Source organism: Amphibalanus amphitrite, unplaced genomic scaffold, assembly GCF_019059575.1.
Source record: "Amphibalanus amphitrite isolate SeventyFive unplaced genomic scaffold, NRLGWU_Aamphi_draft 000165F_arrow, whole genome shotgun sequence".
Taxonomy (NCBI): Eukaryota; Metazoa; Arthropoda; class Thecostraca; order Balanomorpha; family Balanidae; genus Amphibalanus; species Amphibalanus amphitrite.
In genome coordinates this window covers 775,919-794,199 of record NW_024881660.1, presented here as the reverse complement: position 1 = coordinate 794,199, position 18,281 = coordinate 775,919, and the positions used below count along the sequence as shown (strand labels likewise).

The window sequence follows — 18,281 nt, the reverse complement described above, 5'->3', positions numbered from 1 at the left end:
TGCGTCCGCTCGCCGCCGTGCGAACGGGAGCGATTTTAGCGCAGCGTGTCAAAGTTTGAGTCAATAGATACGGAGCACAACGTGCTTAACATTGTAACAACACGAAACTCATTCCACCAGCTGGGTTCAAACTCCCCAGCTAATCCCACACGTCCCAGGCCTGTTGGTTAATTTTATTCGTGTTTCACGGTCGGCCCATGCTTCCCACTCATTCGGTCACGGTGGGCAGATATCGCCCATTACCCGCGGAGAGGGGCGTCCCGCCGTCCGGTTCCGCCCGGCGCCCGCCCTTCCGCCAACCCTTCCGCCGCCAGCACTGTCACCTGTCAGCCGTCTGTCAGCCGTCAGCTGACTGTTCTGACAAATGACAGGTCACTACCCGGCTAATCAGCAGCACTCTCCGCAGGCGGCGGTATACAAAGCGGCCAGCGTCACAGAGATACATGGGCGGCCGTTTTCAAATCGGCACAATCATTAGTCAGACTCCGAGCGGATGGCTTCTAAGCGGGCTGACGGGTATTAACGAGTTAACGGAATCCGAGCCACAGACCACCACAGCCGAGCTAAACGACACGGATCACCGAATTAATGTGGCTGAAAGGAGCCTGAATTGTTTGTGGCCGAACCATTTTCCAGAGAAACGATTGTGGAACTTATGAGGCCATAACCGAAACAAAACAGTCCGATACAACCATTAGAACATTAAACGAGAAAATATTTCTGTTTATGTAATGGGATTATCAAATACCTATCACGAGTAGGGATCACTTTCGAAAACAGCGAGACAGTTGACCCATTCAGGGTTCAAACTAGATCGATATCTAGACCGATTTCGCCACCGGAAGTGCTACCTTTCCGGTGCTGAGTGGTGGCGGCGAGATCAAACCGTGTCGGCCGAGTTATTGCGTACGCACCAATCACAGGGCGATCGTAGGGGGAGGGAGGGAGGGAGGGGGAGGGGTGCGCGGCGAGGTGGCTATGTATCGATCGGCTTGAGCGGCGAGGCGCTACAGGGGAGTGTCAAAACACACGGCAACACGGGCCGGCGCGGTGCTGTGCGGGTTTCTCGGCTTATGCTGGCTCAGTGATACTCATGCACATTGCACATACCTATGAGGACGGATGTATCTGTGCTTAATGTAGCACAGCATTGACGATTTGACGCTAAAAATAGTGACAAATGATGCGTTAGTAACAAGAACAAAGTGTTGATTCTCCAGAAAACCATAAATTCATCATCTTATTAACTCCCCAAGTCCACAAAAAATCGTACCGCCAGACCACACTCCTGACCCGATCAGACACACACGGCGGTCTCCTTTGGTGCGGTCTCCACCCGTCAAGCAGTCGGCGGACCGTAGCATCCACTTTTTGTGGCGACCAGAGACACCGCTTACCACCAAACCGGTTATAAAATCCCACAAAAAACTACTCCACTACCACCAGCCCTGTCCCAGTCCTGTCCAGTACCACCGTTCGGCGCCCGGAGCCTGAAACCAGGCGCCGGGGGCGACAGCCGCACAAAAAACGGCGAGTCGATTAGCTGCGGAGCCGCCGGCGCGGCGGCCACGCACGCCCGGCGCCGTCACGGAGCGTTTTTTTGGGAGGTGAGAGGATCAGGGCCAGACGGGGATCAGGAGGATCCACTGACCTGGAACTGGGTGGTCCCGCTCCCGGGACAGCCAGGGCACGAGGGACTAGGGAGGGGGCAGCGACATCGGTGGTAACACCAACGGACACCAACACCAGGCGGGTGGGAATCGAGGAGATAATGTAAGATGGCTGAATGCCACCCATATCACCAAAAGGTTCTAGATAAGGAAGGACAAACTATCTGCTCCATCTAAGTCTCAGTGAAAACGAAAGTGAAAGTGAGCCCCATTTCTCGGGTAAGCCAATAACCGGTCGGGCGCGTTCAGAGTTCGTTTGGCAGCGGGCGAAAACACCATCGGACAAATTGGTCGCCGTCTGCTACCATCAATAACCCAGCTGGTGCTGGGGCGACGGTCGCCGCCACTCTGCCGTGGTAGCCGTTCAGTTCAGCCGCTGCCCTGCCGGCGCCGCCACAAACGTCCGAAACACCAGGTCCAACAGCACAACGGAGGCCATGGAAGATAGATTTACAGTCCCACCGATCCGTGAAATACGGGAATCTCAAAACCTCGCTTCAGGATGGATCGATAACCGGGCGTCCATCAGCCAGTACTCAAGAGCGGAGAGCGCTATAACCCTGAGCGAGCCCCATCAGCTCGTCAGTCACCGAACGGGTGGGCCCCACTCCCCGCCCGCTGCAGCCCCCCTCCGAGCGGCACTGAACTGTGAACCGCCGCGACCGGAGACGTCAGCCGCCCGGGCCTGGTTGAGCTGATACGACCGGCCGACAGAGACGACGGCCATCAGCGACGGAAACGACGCGGCGGCGACCCGCCGGCGCCGACAGACGGGGGAGGGGGACGGTAGACGGGGTAAGAGGCGACGAACCCCAGCACAGCGCCACGCCCAGTGAAAGCGCCAGACTTGGGGTTTGACGAGCCGACGGAAACTCGATCGTTGGTGCATCACTTCATCTTGGTTCTTCGGATGAGCCAAATTTCATAACATCCAAACACTGTAATAACAGCCAACGGCCATCCCGCGCCGCGTCCGACCGGGAGTCGCACGATCGTGGCGTCGGAGCCACACGATCGTGGCGCCCGTGCCGCTCGTCCCGCCGTTCCCACAGCCCGCCCAGCCACCAAACAGTCCCGGTCCCCACACCACGCGCCGCCAGCAGCCCGCGAACTCCGCTGATCGCCCCGCGCCCGCCGGCAGGCAGCGCTTCCGGTCAGGATTCGCACGCTTTCGACCGCGATTCACACACAGACCCTGGCTGGTGGTTTCAGTGGACAGAAGGCATCTTGACAATGGTAGACATCTGATGCAGTCCAAGAAGCATGACAACCAGGGCTGCGGAGTCGATGGATTTTCGGCGACTCCGACTCCGACTCCGACTCCGGCTTTCAAAAACCAGCTCCGACTCCGACTCCGACTCCGGGCAGAATTGTCGACTCTAACCGACTCCAACTCCCGACTCCGACTCCGCAGACCTAGCAGGGCTGCGGAGTCGACAGATTTTCGGTGACTCCGACTCCGACTCCGGCTCGGGTTTCTAAAATCGACTCCGACTCCGACTCCGACTCCGGTCACAACTGTCGACTCCGACCGACTCCGACTCCGACTCCGACTCCGACTCCGACTCCGCAGCCCTGATGACAACGTCGAGCATTTGTGGACATCGACGAGTTTCCAGACAAGTTTGGAGCAGTTTGACGTTTATGAGAATCGGACCGTTTTCTGCGAATTGGTGGCGATAATCGAGCAAAACGGCGGTGCCTGACTAAAAACATTCAAATAAGTGTCATCGTATCCTGGTGGTGATCAATTTTGCGGATGTCCAGCAGTTCCTACTGCTAGTTTGTCAGCATCCGAAAGTCGACAACGTTTTGTGCTTCACAATTACCAGTTTCGTCACGCCGAGACCGTCACGAAAGGGGGTTCCGTGACGGGCATAATAGTGCGATGTCGTGAGTCGTGTGACAAAGGGTAGAGAATGCAGCCGGTGTTGATAAAAAAGCGGAAAAACAAAAATGTAACGGAAGCGGAATCAGGCCAAATCGTGGCAAGGTGTTCACAATGGCACGAACTACATGATATTGTCAAAAGTCTGGCCAGTACAGTACCTACAGTACACCAGTCACAAAGGCAGCAGCATTCGCAGCTGTCGCGATTTGCGGGACAGAGAAACGTTACAACCCACACGTGCTGACGCGAGTCTCATTATGTTTCGATACTCCAGTGCTGAATAAGCACCCAAATGCACCGGGGAAGTCCCAGAGTGGGCCCGGGGTGCCACCATTCCCTGTGGAGGTTGTGCTGTGCAGCAGGTTTCGCCGAGCCCCACGCGACGCCGTGGCGTGGCGTGGCGTGGCCTGAGAGATGCGGGCGCGGGGCGTGTCCCACACAGGTGCTCCGGCCACCAGCTCAGCCGCAGACCAGCTGCGGCCAGTCGCGTGTCCCACACCACCCTCCGTGCACGCCTCAATAGAGTACGACCGATCGATTGCAACGGGAGAAATCGCCACACGGTGGGTGAGACAGCTGCGTGGCGAGACCGTCTGGCAGATTATCATGCAAAATTGGCGATCGAGGACGTTACTAAGCGCCACAGACGAGCCTCCGTGACAACGCTGCAGACAGACTAGGAATCCTTCGGAATTTGCGAGACTTCCGCTTAGAAAATGCACGCCAGCGACGTTCTCGCGTGGAACATCCCCTGGGTGTCCGTCCATCGCCCCTGACCACTGCGTCCAGCCACTGCCAGAACGGTCTGCGGTGGGCGCTCCGACCGCGGACGGTGGACGCCCGGTGCCGGAAGGGCGTCCGGCGCCCCGGGCAGGCGACGGTCGCGTGGGAGCCTCCCGGCGCCCCGGGGCGTATTCAGCCACGGCGCCAAGGAGTCTCCTCAGGAGTTCTTTGCCACGGCGGCAACAAGTGTTCCAGCAATACGTAGTTAGGTCGAGCTGCACGTCGCAGCCTTGGAGCGCGGCTGGGCACAGCTAGTTAGCCATGTGAGGTGCTTCGTAGATCTGCCTATATCGCTGGATCATCAAAGCCGCCATGAAGCAACAAGATTCCTTGTCGGCAAGGTATATGTAGGACGTCTCTACTCTCTACTCTCCTGGCGACAGTTCTGCCGCAAGCCGAGACTGCTTGTGACACGGGGGGAAGGAGACCCAGATGCACGGTGCACCATCCACTAAGCTACGCCTTTAGACTTTCTGACGTCTCAAGCCTTTCCTTCATGCCGCCCCTCACTTCCCGTGCCGTTCTCCCTCCAGTACAGCAGGCTCACCAGCTCTTGTAGCACGCTCGGCAGCTCGTGTAGCACGTTCACCCGCCTGCGGGACTCACCTTCATGATGTCTCGGTCGTCCAGCGTCAGGTCCGGTCTGAATGAGGTGTCTCTGGAGGGCCCCAACTCCTCACGCAGACTATCGAAACCTGAAACAGCAACAAAACCACGGTCAGACCAACGGAGAACACGATCAGCGGAACATCATGCGGTGGGATGAGGGCTGCAGGACGTAAGAACTAGGGTTGAAAGCAACAATCACGTTCTGATGTCCCGATTTGGACATCAAAGTAGCGACTCAATCAAGCTGAATTGAGGACATGATTAAGCAGGCCACAACAGCCCTGATCTACGTTCATCTGGGGCTTGATGAGGAGCAATGGACCTTAATAAGCCTCAATGGCTTCTGTGAAGTCAAAGAGTTGAAGTTGTTAACTGACAAAAGCCGAAGCTCGCCAGCCCTTCATGACAAATTGACATTTCCCGTTCATTTTTGTTCATACCGATTTCCTGTCAGGTATCCTTCAGGACAAATATCCAAATATAGCCCTACAAATTCCACACAAGTAGTTTCATCAATCGGGGGTTTGTTTAGGAGCAGACCCGGCAACAGCCAGTCCAGCTCATCATCACATGATTCCTGTCGGCAGCTAGTGTTTATCATGGCGACAAATCACCCCGGAATATCGTCCGGCATTTCACCGACAAACAGCGCTGGTTGTTAGCTTGTAGCTGCGGGCCGCATCGCGACACGTCCCAGGAATGCGACTGGCACCAGCCAACGAATCACTGACAGCCACCGTTCGCCGAAAGTGTTCAGAGTAACTCATCCTCGAACATAAACGGCTGTCTGCTGGTTACGAGTCAGTGAAAATTATCCGAGAGTTTTCCTAATTTTGGAAATATCAGAGAGTTTCACAAGTCGCTTTCAGCATTGTTCTATAACATTTTAATAATGCATCAAATGTTCGAATTATCGGTTTATAATATGTCGGTATAATAAAAATGAATTGTGGGTATCGAGATGTTGAAAGGCGGCCATTTTTTGGTCGATGTGAATTCTCAGACGAAAGTTAATTCCAGTAGCTTGACATTTGCAGATCGCTGACAGGCCTGAAACTGTGTCTCGGATGATCCCCTAAAGCCCACCAATTCAGTCCTACATTGCAGACGGATCGGCAGACTTTGTCACCATTTCACGCACCCGACTAATGTGACAAATTAATCCCCGCCCCCGCACCCCATGAGGCGACAGTCCCAACCGGTCACGCGCCGCCGCGGCTCGGTTACCATCTCAGCGGGCACCGAGCGACGTCTGTTGACGCTGAGCCTCAACTGCAGGCTACAAAAAGAGCCATGACCTCCCGGGACCACACACTCGGCCACGCTCAAATTACACACAGATAGGGACTTTATCCGGGCCGCTTATCCACGTCCAGACCAGTTGATCCACGCGGCGGAGTCTAATCTCTACCCGCGGCTTCCGACCGGGCGGCTTATCAAAGTAACGAGTCTGTGTCCACCGCCGCGCTAGTGTGCAATGTGCATCCCGTGCCAAGCCATATATGCCCATGTCTCGGTCTGGTGCCCGGCAGGTCACGTGACCGGCCGCTGTGCACGAAATGGTGCGGGGCTGCCGGCGGCGGCAGGTCACGTGACTGGTGCACAGCGCGGTGCACGGCTGCCGCCGGGGTTTGTTTGTCGTGGTGAGAGAGGAGGCCATGAACCGTGGAGCGGAGCGGCGCCGGCTGGACGACGCTCCGGGACCGGCGCGCGCAGGGAGGCTCCACTCAGGGACGAGATGGGCATTGCGGTGAGCGCGGGGCAGACCTGGATGTTGTGCAGAAGGATGGATTGAATTTAATGTGAGGACTGAGGAGAAACTCAAAGACTTGAAGATCTTTCAAGTCCTGAGAAAAGCCCTTATGCGGAACCCAGCCAAATTAAATGTCATTAAACCATTAGATACCATCTTTGATTTCCATCGGCATAATGTTTCAAGCATTTAAACGAAACAGGGCCCTTCAAGCCTCCTGACGCAGACCATGATCCGTGATCAGTTTACCGCTACTACCGCTGTCCTGTTGTTGTGGACAGCTTGCGGAGGGCGCCTCATGTGTCTCCATTCGCGGAGGACTTTGAGGGTCTTCGGTGCGGTCCGCTCCCACTCGCTGACAGATCGCGCGCTGACCTCTGATATCGGCGGCTATCAGCGGTCAGCGCCGCGCTGAGTCAGCGGTCAGAGCTGCTCAGCGGCCAGCGCCGTTTACGGAAGTCGGCACGACAGCGTGGCGGCGGTGGCTGTCTATGTCGGGTCACCGCCGTCCGCCCGAGACGGCGGCAGCGGCGGGTGCAGACTACAGAGGCCGGTTTGACCGGTGTTGACACTCCGTCTAAGTGCCATGACCGAAGACGGCAGGTAGTGACGGAAGCCCGACGGACATGGGCGGTGAAGGGCATTTACTGACAGATGACAGCGCAGGGATGTCGGCCCAGTCCACTGACAGGTATTACCCGGAAGTGGACTGGACTCGATGGGTCTTTCGCACAACCAAACGGTTCAAAATGGTCGCTCAGACAGTCACCTTGGCGAGGCCCAAATCTCATTAGTGGCATTTGGGGATCTCGTCCCAGCCGGCCCGCTAAGGCGCGCTGACCTTTCGGGGGACGTCTGGCTGACATTTGCTCACCGGTGATGAGTTCGGGACACATAGGATGTCGTCCAATCACCGCTCCTCCCACGGGTTCCAGGGAGGGCTGATATCTGCTCTATCTGACGTCTGAACTGGTCCGGTCCATACACCACCCGGCTGGGACATTGTCACCGCCCTCCCACGAACGACCCGGGGCCCGGACAGTGTCGGACTGCCAGCTTCGGTGTCACGCAGGCGAGAGAAAACGCCAACAAAATCAACATAAAGAACCGAGAGAGACGCCAACACCAGTGTTCGTCCCAGTCTACATTTACCTTACCTGTCCAGTGTCCACCCAGGATAACAGATCTCTGCGTGGGCCATCTCAATTCAGAAAACACGATCTCAGGCGTGTTAAAGTCTGACAAGACACCTGTGTCAGAGCGCAGTGCAGTGTAGGGAGATTGACTACCTCGGCCGCCCTGCCCGGCACCCGTCAACCCAGTCTGCCGGTCCTCCGCCCAGCGGCCATCCATTTCAGCTCACCTGGCGGTCTAACCGTCCGCCCGGCGACCGTCCCGCACCGTTAGACCCAACCGCCCCGGGCCGGAGTCCTCGCCAATCCATGGCCGCGGCCGCGCCGGGCCCGGGTCCACTCCCGAAAAAAAAAGAAGAGAAAGCCCACGGAGACGCCGGGCGGCGGGCGGGAGGGAGAATGGCGCTCGTCGCTCGCGGCGGGAGTCAATGACCCGTCCAGCAGCTTGGCCAGCGCGCGGCGCATTCCTCGGGCCCGCGTGAAGATTAGAAACGGGCCCGATCGGCCGCCACGGCAGCGTCAGAGGGTGAGACGAGGGCTGGGGGCGGGCACGTGGCCATGGATGAGTCCGCGTGCGCCGGTGACCCGTGACACGTGACCGTCACTGATATGTCAACATGCGCTCACAGATGTAACTGCTAGGGACACCGTATATACAAGTAGGTAATTAGCTCTAACATGTGGTAGGTAGCGCCCAGGAGTATCTGTGTAATCCTGTAAAAATCTTGCATCCTGTGTAATTATACGATAAACTGCGTGTACCGCAGTTTAACGCCTTGTTTTTAGCCAGTAGTCATGATGTTCTCCACTTGCTTCAGCTTCCAGCAACCAGTCAAACCCCTGCATATTTCATCCTCCCGCGTCTGTGCGTGACCTCTCCTGCCACCACCTCCACCCCGGCCCACTCCCTTCTCATAAACCTGTTGCCCAAACAACAACCCCACCAGACTTGTGCCAAGGTCCCAAAAAGATCCGAGATCCAGGGTTCGCAGAGTCCAAGGTCTGGGACCTTGATGGATCCTGGACCTTGCATTGTCATTTTTGTCGCGAGACCTTGGAAACCCAGGACCTTAAAACATCCATATGCCGCGAGACCTTGGAATCCCAGGACCTCAACATTTGCATATGTCGCGAGACCTTGGAATCCCAGGACCTCAACATTTGCATATGTCGCGAGACCTTGGAATCCCAGGACCTCAGCATTTGCATATGCCGCGAAACCTTGGAATCCCAGGACATCAACATTTCATGTGACATGAGACCTTAGAAACCCAGGACCTCAACATTTCATATGTCGTGAAACCATTGAAACCCAGGGGTCAGGACCTCAAAATTTTGGTATGCTGCAAGTCTCTGCAGAATGCAGACTTTCAGTCCCAGTTCTATTATTTGTCATGGGATCTTAGGAGAACGGTCTGGACATACACCATCATTTTGTTGAGGGACCTCAAGAATCCTGGAAGCTGGACCATGAGGTTTATGTTGCACATGGGCCACTAAGGACCCTGCACTAGGTTTTGTCTGTAAGCACTTCAATAAATATCTATGGTTGAGCGACCAGCTGCAAGGGGCTAAGATAGATACATGAAGAGAAAACGAACCAAACAGTGTAGACATATATAGAGACTAGACTTGCAAAACAAATCAGTTTGGCACCTACTTTGACACTGCTTATATTTTATATATAATATAAGCAGTGTAGACATATATAGCCAAATCGTTGTCATGGCTGTGAGGCAGAACTGGAACAAGAGACCTGGTAAGTGGTAGCTTTTTACATTATCAATGTTATGGATTATGAAACTGTCAAACAGTGGACAGTGGTGGTTTGGAAAGTTCTTTTCTAATATCACCTCACATATTTTCTGGGTTGTGATATGCCGGGCTTGAAGCTACTTGGAAGCTACCCACTGGACCAAGTAGGTGTCAAACTTATTTGTTTTGCAAGTCTGAGTCATCAAACCACCATTGAGCAACGAGCATTCAATATAAGCAATGATTCCATGACAGTTCAACTTTTTCATTAAGCAGGTTTTCGTCGGACAATTTTTCGTCTGCAGATTTTCGTCCGCAGACTTTCGTCCCTTACTTTCGTCTATGCAATTTTTCGTCTGTGCATTTTTAAGTCCGCGCATTTTTTCGTAAGGTGCATTTTTCCGCCTCGTCCAGACGAAAAAATGGCGGACAGAAAAATACTCAGACGAAAAATGCAACAGATCAATTCGTACAGACGAAAAAATACAAGACGAAAAAGTCAGACGAAAATCTGCCGACGAAGAACCGTCTGACGAAAAAAATTGTCAGATGGAATTTTGTTCAGAGCCTTCAAGCTAATGTGAATGAACAGTAAGTAAGGTTTGCGCTCGCTGATACTCTAATTCTATTGGCTTAGTCGATCAGTTTTTCTGTGAGCGCTCGCGCAACCAAGACTTAGAACATATTTGAGTTTTTATCCTAGGTATTATGATTATGTAACTGAATGTGCAGAAAATCGAAAGCATATACCTATCCAATTCAACTTTTCCATTTTTATGAAGCCTGTAGGTTTTATTTCTGGTTTTTTATATTGCCTGAAAGAATACTTGAATGTCTGTCTTCAATAACTGTAAGGTGCTATCCTACATTCCTACTGATCAGGTAAGATTGAATTGAAAGGGACATGACAATACAAATTGCAAGGTACCTATTACCTACCTATATTTTTATGAATTTGTCAGGTTAAAGAAGGGGATATTGATATTATGATTCATTTTTAACTTGTGTTGAAGCTCCCCCTACCTATGTTGGTTAATGATAAAACCACCACAGTCCACAGGTTTGCATAGGTTCTGCCCCTTTCAATGTTGCTGGGCATCCGTTGGCAGAATATTTAGAAGTAAGTCTGCTCATCAGAATGTTAGTTTGATTAAGTTCTTGTTGTGGGACCCTGAATACTTTGGATCCTGAGATGTATTCTTGCCGTGGGACCTTGAGGACTGTGGACCCTGAACTATGAAGTGTGTACTTGTCATGGGACCTTGGGGACTGTGGATCCTGAAATTCACACTTGTCGTGGGACCCTAGGGACTGTGGATCCTGCAATGCATTCTTGTCGTGGGACCTTGGGGACTGTGGACCCTGCAATGTATACTTGCCATGGGACCTTGGAAACCTTGGATTCTAGAAATTGGATTTGCCGTGGGACCTTGGAATCCTTGGATTCTAGAAATTGAATTTGCCGTGGGACCTTGGAAACCTTGATTCTAGATATTGAATTTGCCGTGGGACCTTGGAAACCTTGGATTCTAGAAATTGATTTTGCCGTGGGACCTTGGAAACCTTGGATTCTAAAAATTGAATTTGCCGTGGGACCTTGAGGATCCTGGATCTTGATTTTTGGTCCCGGCACAAGTCTGAACCCCACCCCCTACTGGCCCACAAAGCAGCGCCTCTCGGTACGGCCGGCCCCGGGGCCTGGTCAGGTCACGGCGGCCCGTGCCCACATCCCACCTCCAGCGCTCACTGCGGGGTCAAACAGCACATCCTGGCGGACGGTGAACCGTGCCGGAGAGGCGGGTCAACTGACGGACGGCGCCGTAAGCCGCCCCCGCCCCCGCCCCCGCCCGCAGCAGACAGACAGCACACAGTCGAGTGCCGAGCCGACTACCCGACTACCTAGCGTGTCAGAATCGAGCGGCGACGAGGAAAAGCGACGGGAGGTTTCCTCAAAACAACGTTACACAACGAAGAGACGCATTGATGATTGGGTAGAATAAAAATGACACCGTGAAGTGTACACATGGACTCTCGGGTCAGAGTTCAGAAAAATTGCCCTAACTGGAATAGAAAAAGGCAAATGATCATCTACAAACGCTCATAAGCAGGTGCCCGGAACTATCGACTATAATTTTAAAAGGGTGATGCGTCGGTTCATGTGATTCGTGCGGTCCAATTAAGGTGAATACCTACCGCCCGGCACGCTCGGCCCGGTCTACCACTCTATTTGATTTATTCCCTCCATTCGTCCTTGTTACCACCACGTTACGGCTCTTCTTCTCACATACTTCTCCTCCACTTCCCCGTCCGTCTTTCTGGCACTTCACCCTCCCTCCCTCCCGACGCGGTCCGCTGTCTGACGCCCTCAAACGGTCACCTTTTTATCACCTCCCCCCCCCCTGACCGACGACTTTTTACCGCGGCACGGGAACGCGCCCTTTTTCGGGCCGCGCCGATGATGAATATTTGCGGCTTTTTGCGCGCGTGCGTCCATCTCGACGCGGGGCGGTAAAAACGGCGCGTCGGCCGTGCACGATTGCCGCCACGGACGGAGCGTGCCGCGACCGAACGGCAAAGGAAGAGAGGGAGAGGAGAGAGGGAACGGAAACAGGAATGGCAAAAACGGGAGAGGAGGCGGACAGCGAACACTGAACAGGAGCTGGGACAATGGCAGCCCATTCACAGCGAGAATGAAATGTCGCCCCACTTATTGTACTGATTGTTGAATGGTGGCAGCAGGAAAAGGCAGCCAGAGAAAATGAGAAAAACTTGACTTTAGAAGGAGAAATGCAAAAAAGAAAAACAAAATAGAAAAAGTAGGACGATTTTTCCCAAAATAAAGTTAATTCAAAATATGGCGAGTAGATATAGGCTGGTTCAAACCCGTGGTATGCCACTGAAATAGTTCAGCACCCACACCCTGCTGAGTGCGCGGGTGTGACGACAGAGCCGCCCTCCATCTCAGACCGCCATCCGTCCCCCAGCGGGGGGCCGTCAGCGCGCGGCACCATCAGCCCGGGCCCCGCCGGGGGGGGGGGGGACTTCCGCCGCCGGCGTCATCGACATCCCAGGGCGCGGACGACAGCAGCTAGCCACAGCTGAGGATGAGGGTTGCGGACTGAGCGCATGGCACGGCCCACGTCACTGTGCGCGGCTCACACGTGGCGTCCAGACCGTGCAGACCGTGTCCCGCCCACGTGGTGCCCCGTGCCACGCCCGACCACGTGGCCGCCGCCCCGGCCGCCATTCGTCCGTAGCTGCCGCCGCCGCCGCCGCTGCGTTCTCACGGCGGAAAACTGGTCCGCGGGCGCGCAGCGGCGGTGGGCGTGGGGGGGAGGGGGAGGTGGCGATGGCGGCTTAAACACGTTTAGGTATAAACTATCCCTTTCTAGAGCAGTTTGACGTTGGCTTAAAAGTTGATCTAATTAGGGTAATGACTTTTCAACGTAGGCCGTTCCACCGAATTCCACCAAAACACTTGGCCTAATGTCCCACATCCTGAATTCTGCGAAAGAGAGCGTCGGGTTTCTCTATCGCTCCCACACCGCAGCTCCAATCACAGCTCTGGCCACACCAGAGGGCCCCAGGCGCGCCTGGGTCTACCTCCGTTCCACCCACACCTGAGGGGTCGCCCGGGGCCGCACTCAGCCCAGTGACCCCTGACCCCGCGCAGGGGCAGGGCGCTATTACCTATCGACAGGGACGCCGGGCCGCGCGGCCCGTCCCGACCCAGAGGCGCCACCGCGGAACACGTTAGCGTTAATCGGTATCGGGAATATCTACTGCGCGCACATGGGAGACTGCGATGGACCATATAAACATAACCTGTCGTGTGTAAATCAATAGCATCCTTATCGGTCGTGTTTACAAATCAGAGCTATAGACACAGCTGCTGAATCTGGTGTTACGCAAACCTGAGCGCCTGCATGGTCCAGATATTCATCCCCAGAAAGTTAAAGAAAATATTCAAGGAAATGTATTCCAAGCCGAGACTACAAATTGGGTGCCATCATACAACTCGTTTGTCAGTTTATACTCAAGCAAGCTCAGTGATTTTGAGCAACACGTTGCGACACGGCCCGAAATATTTACTCTGTGTCGCGTCGCATGGCGCCTCACGTGGCAAATCTTATCGGCATTTTGCGCAGCCGGCGCCGGCCCGGCCTGGCCAGACGTTTATTGGCAGCTGCCCGTGAGTTCATTTCGCCACTGCTCGCCAGCCGGTAGTGCAGTCTGTATCAACGCGGCGATAAATGTGGCAACCATTGCACGAGATGACGGAAGCCGTGAATTATACACAAACGGAAGGCGCGAGCCATGGCATCAACATGCCAGGTCAGGCAAGGACTACAACTGTGTAAGCAAAGACAGCCCAGGGTCACTCAAGAATCCAGACAGTCGGCCGGGATCACAAAGGATCACCGATGGATCAGTTAGGGGTCAGGCAGGGTCAGGAGTGGAAGGAAAGGCACAGAGGTGAATCACTACTGCGATGCAGAAGGCGAAAGCTCGCGACGCCGGAACTGCGCCGGATTCACTGGAGGGGGCCAGTCAGTTGCGTCAAGTCCGCCGGATTCACTGAGGGGGGGGGGGGCAGTCAGTCGCGTCAAGTCCGCAGGATTCACTGGAGGAGGCCAGTCAGTCGCGTCAAGTCGGCCCCAGCTGCGCCAGCCGCACCAGCGACATGATTCATGTTCAATAACAGCAACACGTGTTTTGGTTGGCCTGTGAGAAGGACTGAAATTTAGTCGTGTTTTATCTATGAAATATTTGGGCATTATTTTTGGACAAGATCTAAACGTGACGTTTACGTTTTATTTCATGATATAAAAATCGTTCCATTAATCATTGTTTGACTGTTTTGACCCAAGATATGTTTGTTATCCAAACATATTGAATTCGTGGTATTCAGCTTGCGTCCGCCATCGCGATGGCACCTTCCCCGAAACTCCCGAGACCCAATCAGACCGTCACCGCATGTGTCGGCACCACTTCACGGCAGTTTCAACCTGAGCAACACGTCGCCATGGCAACGGAGCCGGGATCGATCGATCGGGCCCACCAATAGCAGCTCTCGCCCCCTCCGCTGGGGGGGGGGGGCGCCCAGTGACACCGGCTCAGTGGGGAGCCTGCGTAACGCCTCGCCCCGGGCGGTTCCAAGGTCATGCTGCACGGCTCAATTCGCCTCAGGGGAGAACGGAGAAATTACGCTGGAAAATTTATGTTTAAGTTAGTATGCGTAGTCAGCAGTGGAAAGCCTTGTGGTAGTTCATGCTCCCACTTTGTCCTTTAAATTTTCGCCCAGCAATCTTCTGGCATTTTTTTTTATTGAACCTTAAGTTTGTTTTTGATTATTTGCAAATCCTTGCTTCGACAACGCCCATCAAATAAACTGGGCGAGAGCGTGTGAAATGGAAAAAGCAATTGGAATATTGATAGGTAGGTAACTATCCAATTTGTTGCCGACGCTTGCCCCATGCTTTTCTGGCAACGCGGAGAGAGTTTGGGCGCCGAGCCGCTCCGCCTGAAGCGGAGCCGAGTGCATCTGTACTGAGAGATGGGCCGCCGCCCCCATGACCTTGAAACGAAGCGACGCGCGCGCGGCGCCTCCACTGGGGGGGGGGGGGGGGACGCCGGCTGCCGGCGCGGCGAGAGGATGTGAGATTGAAGAGCATGAGGGGAGAGCTTTCTTGTGATGGTGACGGACGGAAGGGGAACGGTCGATGAACGAATCACACAAACTGAAAAGTTATCGTATCGCTGGGCTGGATGGATGGATGGATGGATGAATCATTGAAGCCGGCGCTGGTGTTACGTAACCTGTCTTGACCATGACGGCAGTATCACACCGGTATATAGGGCGTTGATCACACCCAAGCCAGAGTCGGGCTCAGACGGCCGGAATCCAAGGGTTTGGAGCCGGGGCCGCGCCACAGATTGGCCAGGCCCGATTGTTCGTTCCGCCGATTGGTCCGGGCCCGATGGTTCGGCCGCGGGCCGGGAGGTCGATCTAACGGTGCCTCTCTCTACCCTCTGGGATGTGCTGACCACCGCTCACCGGGGTTGGGTATAGGCAGTTAATGTAGGCTGTTGTCGATGCAATGTCGGACCGTGTGAATGGAATTCCAGGCACAGAGGGGAGGGGAGGGGTCGGAGACAGGTGGCGGGGACATGTGACGCTCCGGGGAGGGGAGGGGATGGGAGGGGAGGGGAGCGCGGAATGTGGCGGCACTCGCAGGGGAGAGATACAAGGAGGGAAGCACAGAGTGGCCTACTGACCACACAAGTAGCCCAGGCTGTCGTGGCTCGAGTGGTAATCGGGCAGCTTGCTGTGACATCAAACTACACTGTAAAAAATGTTAACTAACTTCCGTGTTATCATGGCAAATCTCACTAACCTAAAGCGTGTAAAGTTTACACGCATCTACTGGTCAAACGTGTTTTATATAACACGCTTTTAAGAAAAAACGTGTTATGAAACTAAGACATTAGTTTTCGACGTGGTGTTGACATACACGCCTTTTGCGTGTGACCGTGTTACTTAACTAATATCTACCTGTCAATGTACTAATATTATGCGTGTAAAGTAACTAAAAAGTTAGTTATCCTGGCAAATCTCACTAGGCAAAAGCGTGTGAAGCTTACTAGCATTTTGCGTGTAAGCGTGTTTCCTTTTGTGCGTGTTATGTAACACCGAAGTTAGTTATCATGCAACTAGGCATCGCCTAGTTGCAGGATAACTAACTTCGGTGTTACATAACACACACACAGAAGAAAACACGCTTACACGCAAAATGTGAGTAAGCTTCACAAGCTTCTGCCGAGATTTGCACAACGTGCACATGTTATCCAGGCAAATATCATTAGCCAAATGCGTTATAAACTTCGGGATGCAGTGTGTAAATACAAAGTTTTCACGCATTTGGTTAGTGAGATTTGCCAGGATGACTCGAAACGTGCAAATATGTTTTACAGTATATATACATGTTGTGCGTTTTCACACACCGTGTTGCGACACGCGTCGAAATTTTTATTTAAAAAAGTATCAAACAGACGAGTATTTAAACACAAAGATGTTTATTCAAACCAACGAATAAAGCAACGCAACCAACCTCATGCCAACCAACGTCATAAATCAGTCGGTAATCTGCATCGGTCGTGGTGACAAATCTGCACTGATTCACACCTGCAACTATAAACAGCCTGCAGGAATCCGCACCAGCCATGACACCATACAGGCTCCAAATACGTATCACGAAAACATTGAGAATGCTTCATTTCTGTCGATATGGGTAAACTAAATTGCAACAAAAGGGCAAAAATTCCCTGACCGAACAATGGTGGCTCATGTGTCTACAAAAATCTTATTTGACAACTGGTTGCAGTGACAGGAATTGCATAAAACAGCACCTCACCGCGTTCACTGGTTGAGCGCCCAACCAAAAATTAGGTACATTTAATTTCTTGTTCAAAGCTTAATGCGGTTTTAGTGTGCAACATGCTCATTGAATTCAGTCCGTCATATGTACTTATAGACGTCAATTGACAGTCAACAAATGAACAGTGTCTCCAACCTGAGACCCTCTAAAGCCTGGTTGGAGGTTCAATTGAAAAGAAAATGAGTGACATAGGTACATAAACCACACTAAAACGCCAGCAATATCTGCACTGATCTTTCCCATAATCACTCACCATACCAGTAAGGATGAAAGCCATGTCCAACAGTCCATATCATTTCACTGTTTGACTTCTTATTATTCTTATTCTTAACACCACTTCAGCTCCTTATATAATACTGCACACGCAACACTTATACGCCACAGCTCAGCTCCTTCACAACGCACACGTCCTCTCCCTTCTCTGACTTGGCACAGACTGAACAGTGAACATGGCGGGCGCAGAGGGGCGCACAAAATGGCGATTTTTTTCAATTAACTAAGGTCTTTGTAATGCTACAACAAAAAGGGTAGTAAGAAAACTAAGATTGTGAGTTACAACATGCGTTTGATTTGTTAGTTAACACGTTATCCAGAAAAAAAGGCAAAGGAAGCATAAACAAACATGTTTGTCAAATAACACGGCATGGTTTGCACGGATAATATTTGTCGGCTTACAATGATGTTAGCTTTTCTGCTTCGATGAAATGGATGTGGTGTTAGGTTGCAAACATATGTGTTATCTGACCCGTTTTTTGCAACAACGTGTGTTTTAATACTAGATTTTGCTTGAAGAATTAACTAACTGGTTTGTTAGCATTTTTTACAGTGTAGACAGCTGTAACTCAGTTATCCATGGGCATTACTGCTCTAATGCTTGATCAAATAATCAAAGTAGCCCTTTAGAGGCACCACCTTCTTGTCCAAGAGTTTCCAGGAACCCCGGTGTCCGGTTCCCTGCCCTCCCTTCCCCCCTCCTCTCTCACTCCCCTCACCAGGGAGTTCGAACAGTGTCCGCCTGTTCCGCATCTTCAGAGCGACGTCATGTTGTTTGGCCGGCGGACCGGAAAGGCACGCAGGGGGCGGGGCGGGAGGGGAGGAATAAGGCGGGGATGGGAGGGTCAGACGGTCCTGGGGAGTCGGCCAGAACCCGCCCCAGTCGGCTCCAGTGGCGAACCTCCTAGAGATCAGCCCCTTCTTCCCGTGCCCTGAGTGAAGACGGGCTGTCAATAACCACTTCAATGAAGGTGT

The 18,281-nt window shown here is 53.1% G+C and overlaps 1 protein-coding gene across 1 annotated transcript in view; it reads right to left on the bottom strand.

The window, feature by feature from the left end:
- The window catches only part of LOC122383499 (ankyrin-3-like), a 247,678-nt gene that overhangs the window by 78,907 nt on the left and 150,490 nt on the right, over positions 1 to 18,281 (bottom strand). The window contains exon 36 of the mRNA XM_043370002.1: positions 4,951 to 5,039. Within this exon, the coding sequence (XP_043225937.1) occupies positions 4,951 to 5,039 (89 nt within the window). The remainder of the gene's footprint in view (positions 1 to 4,950; positions 5,040 to 18,281) is intronic.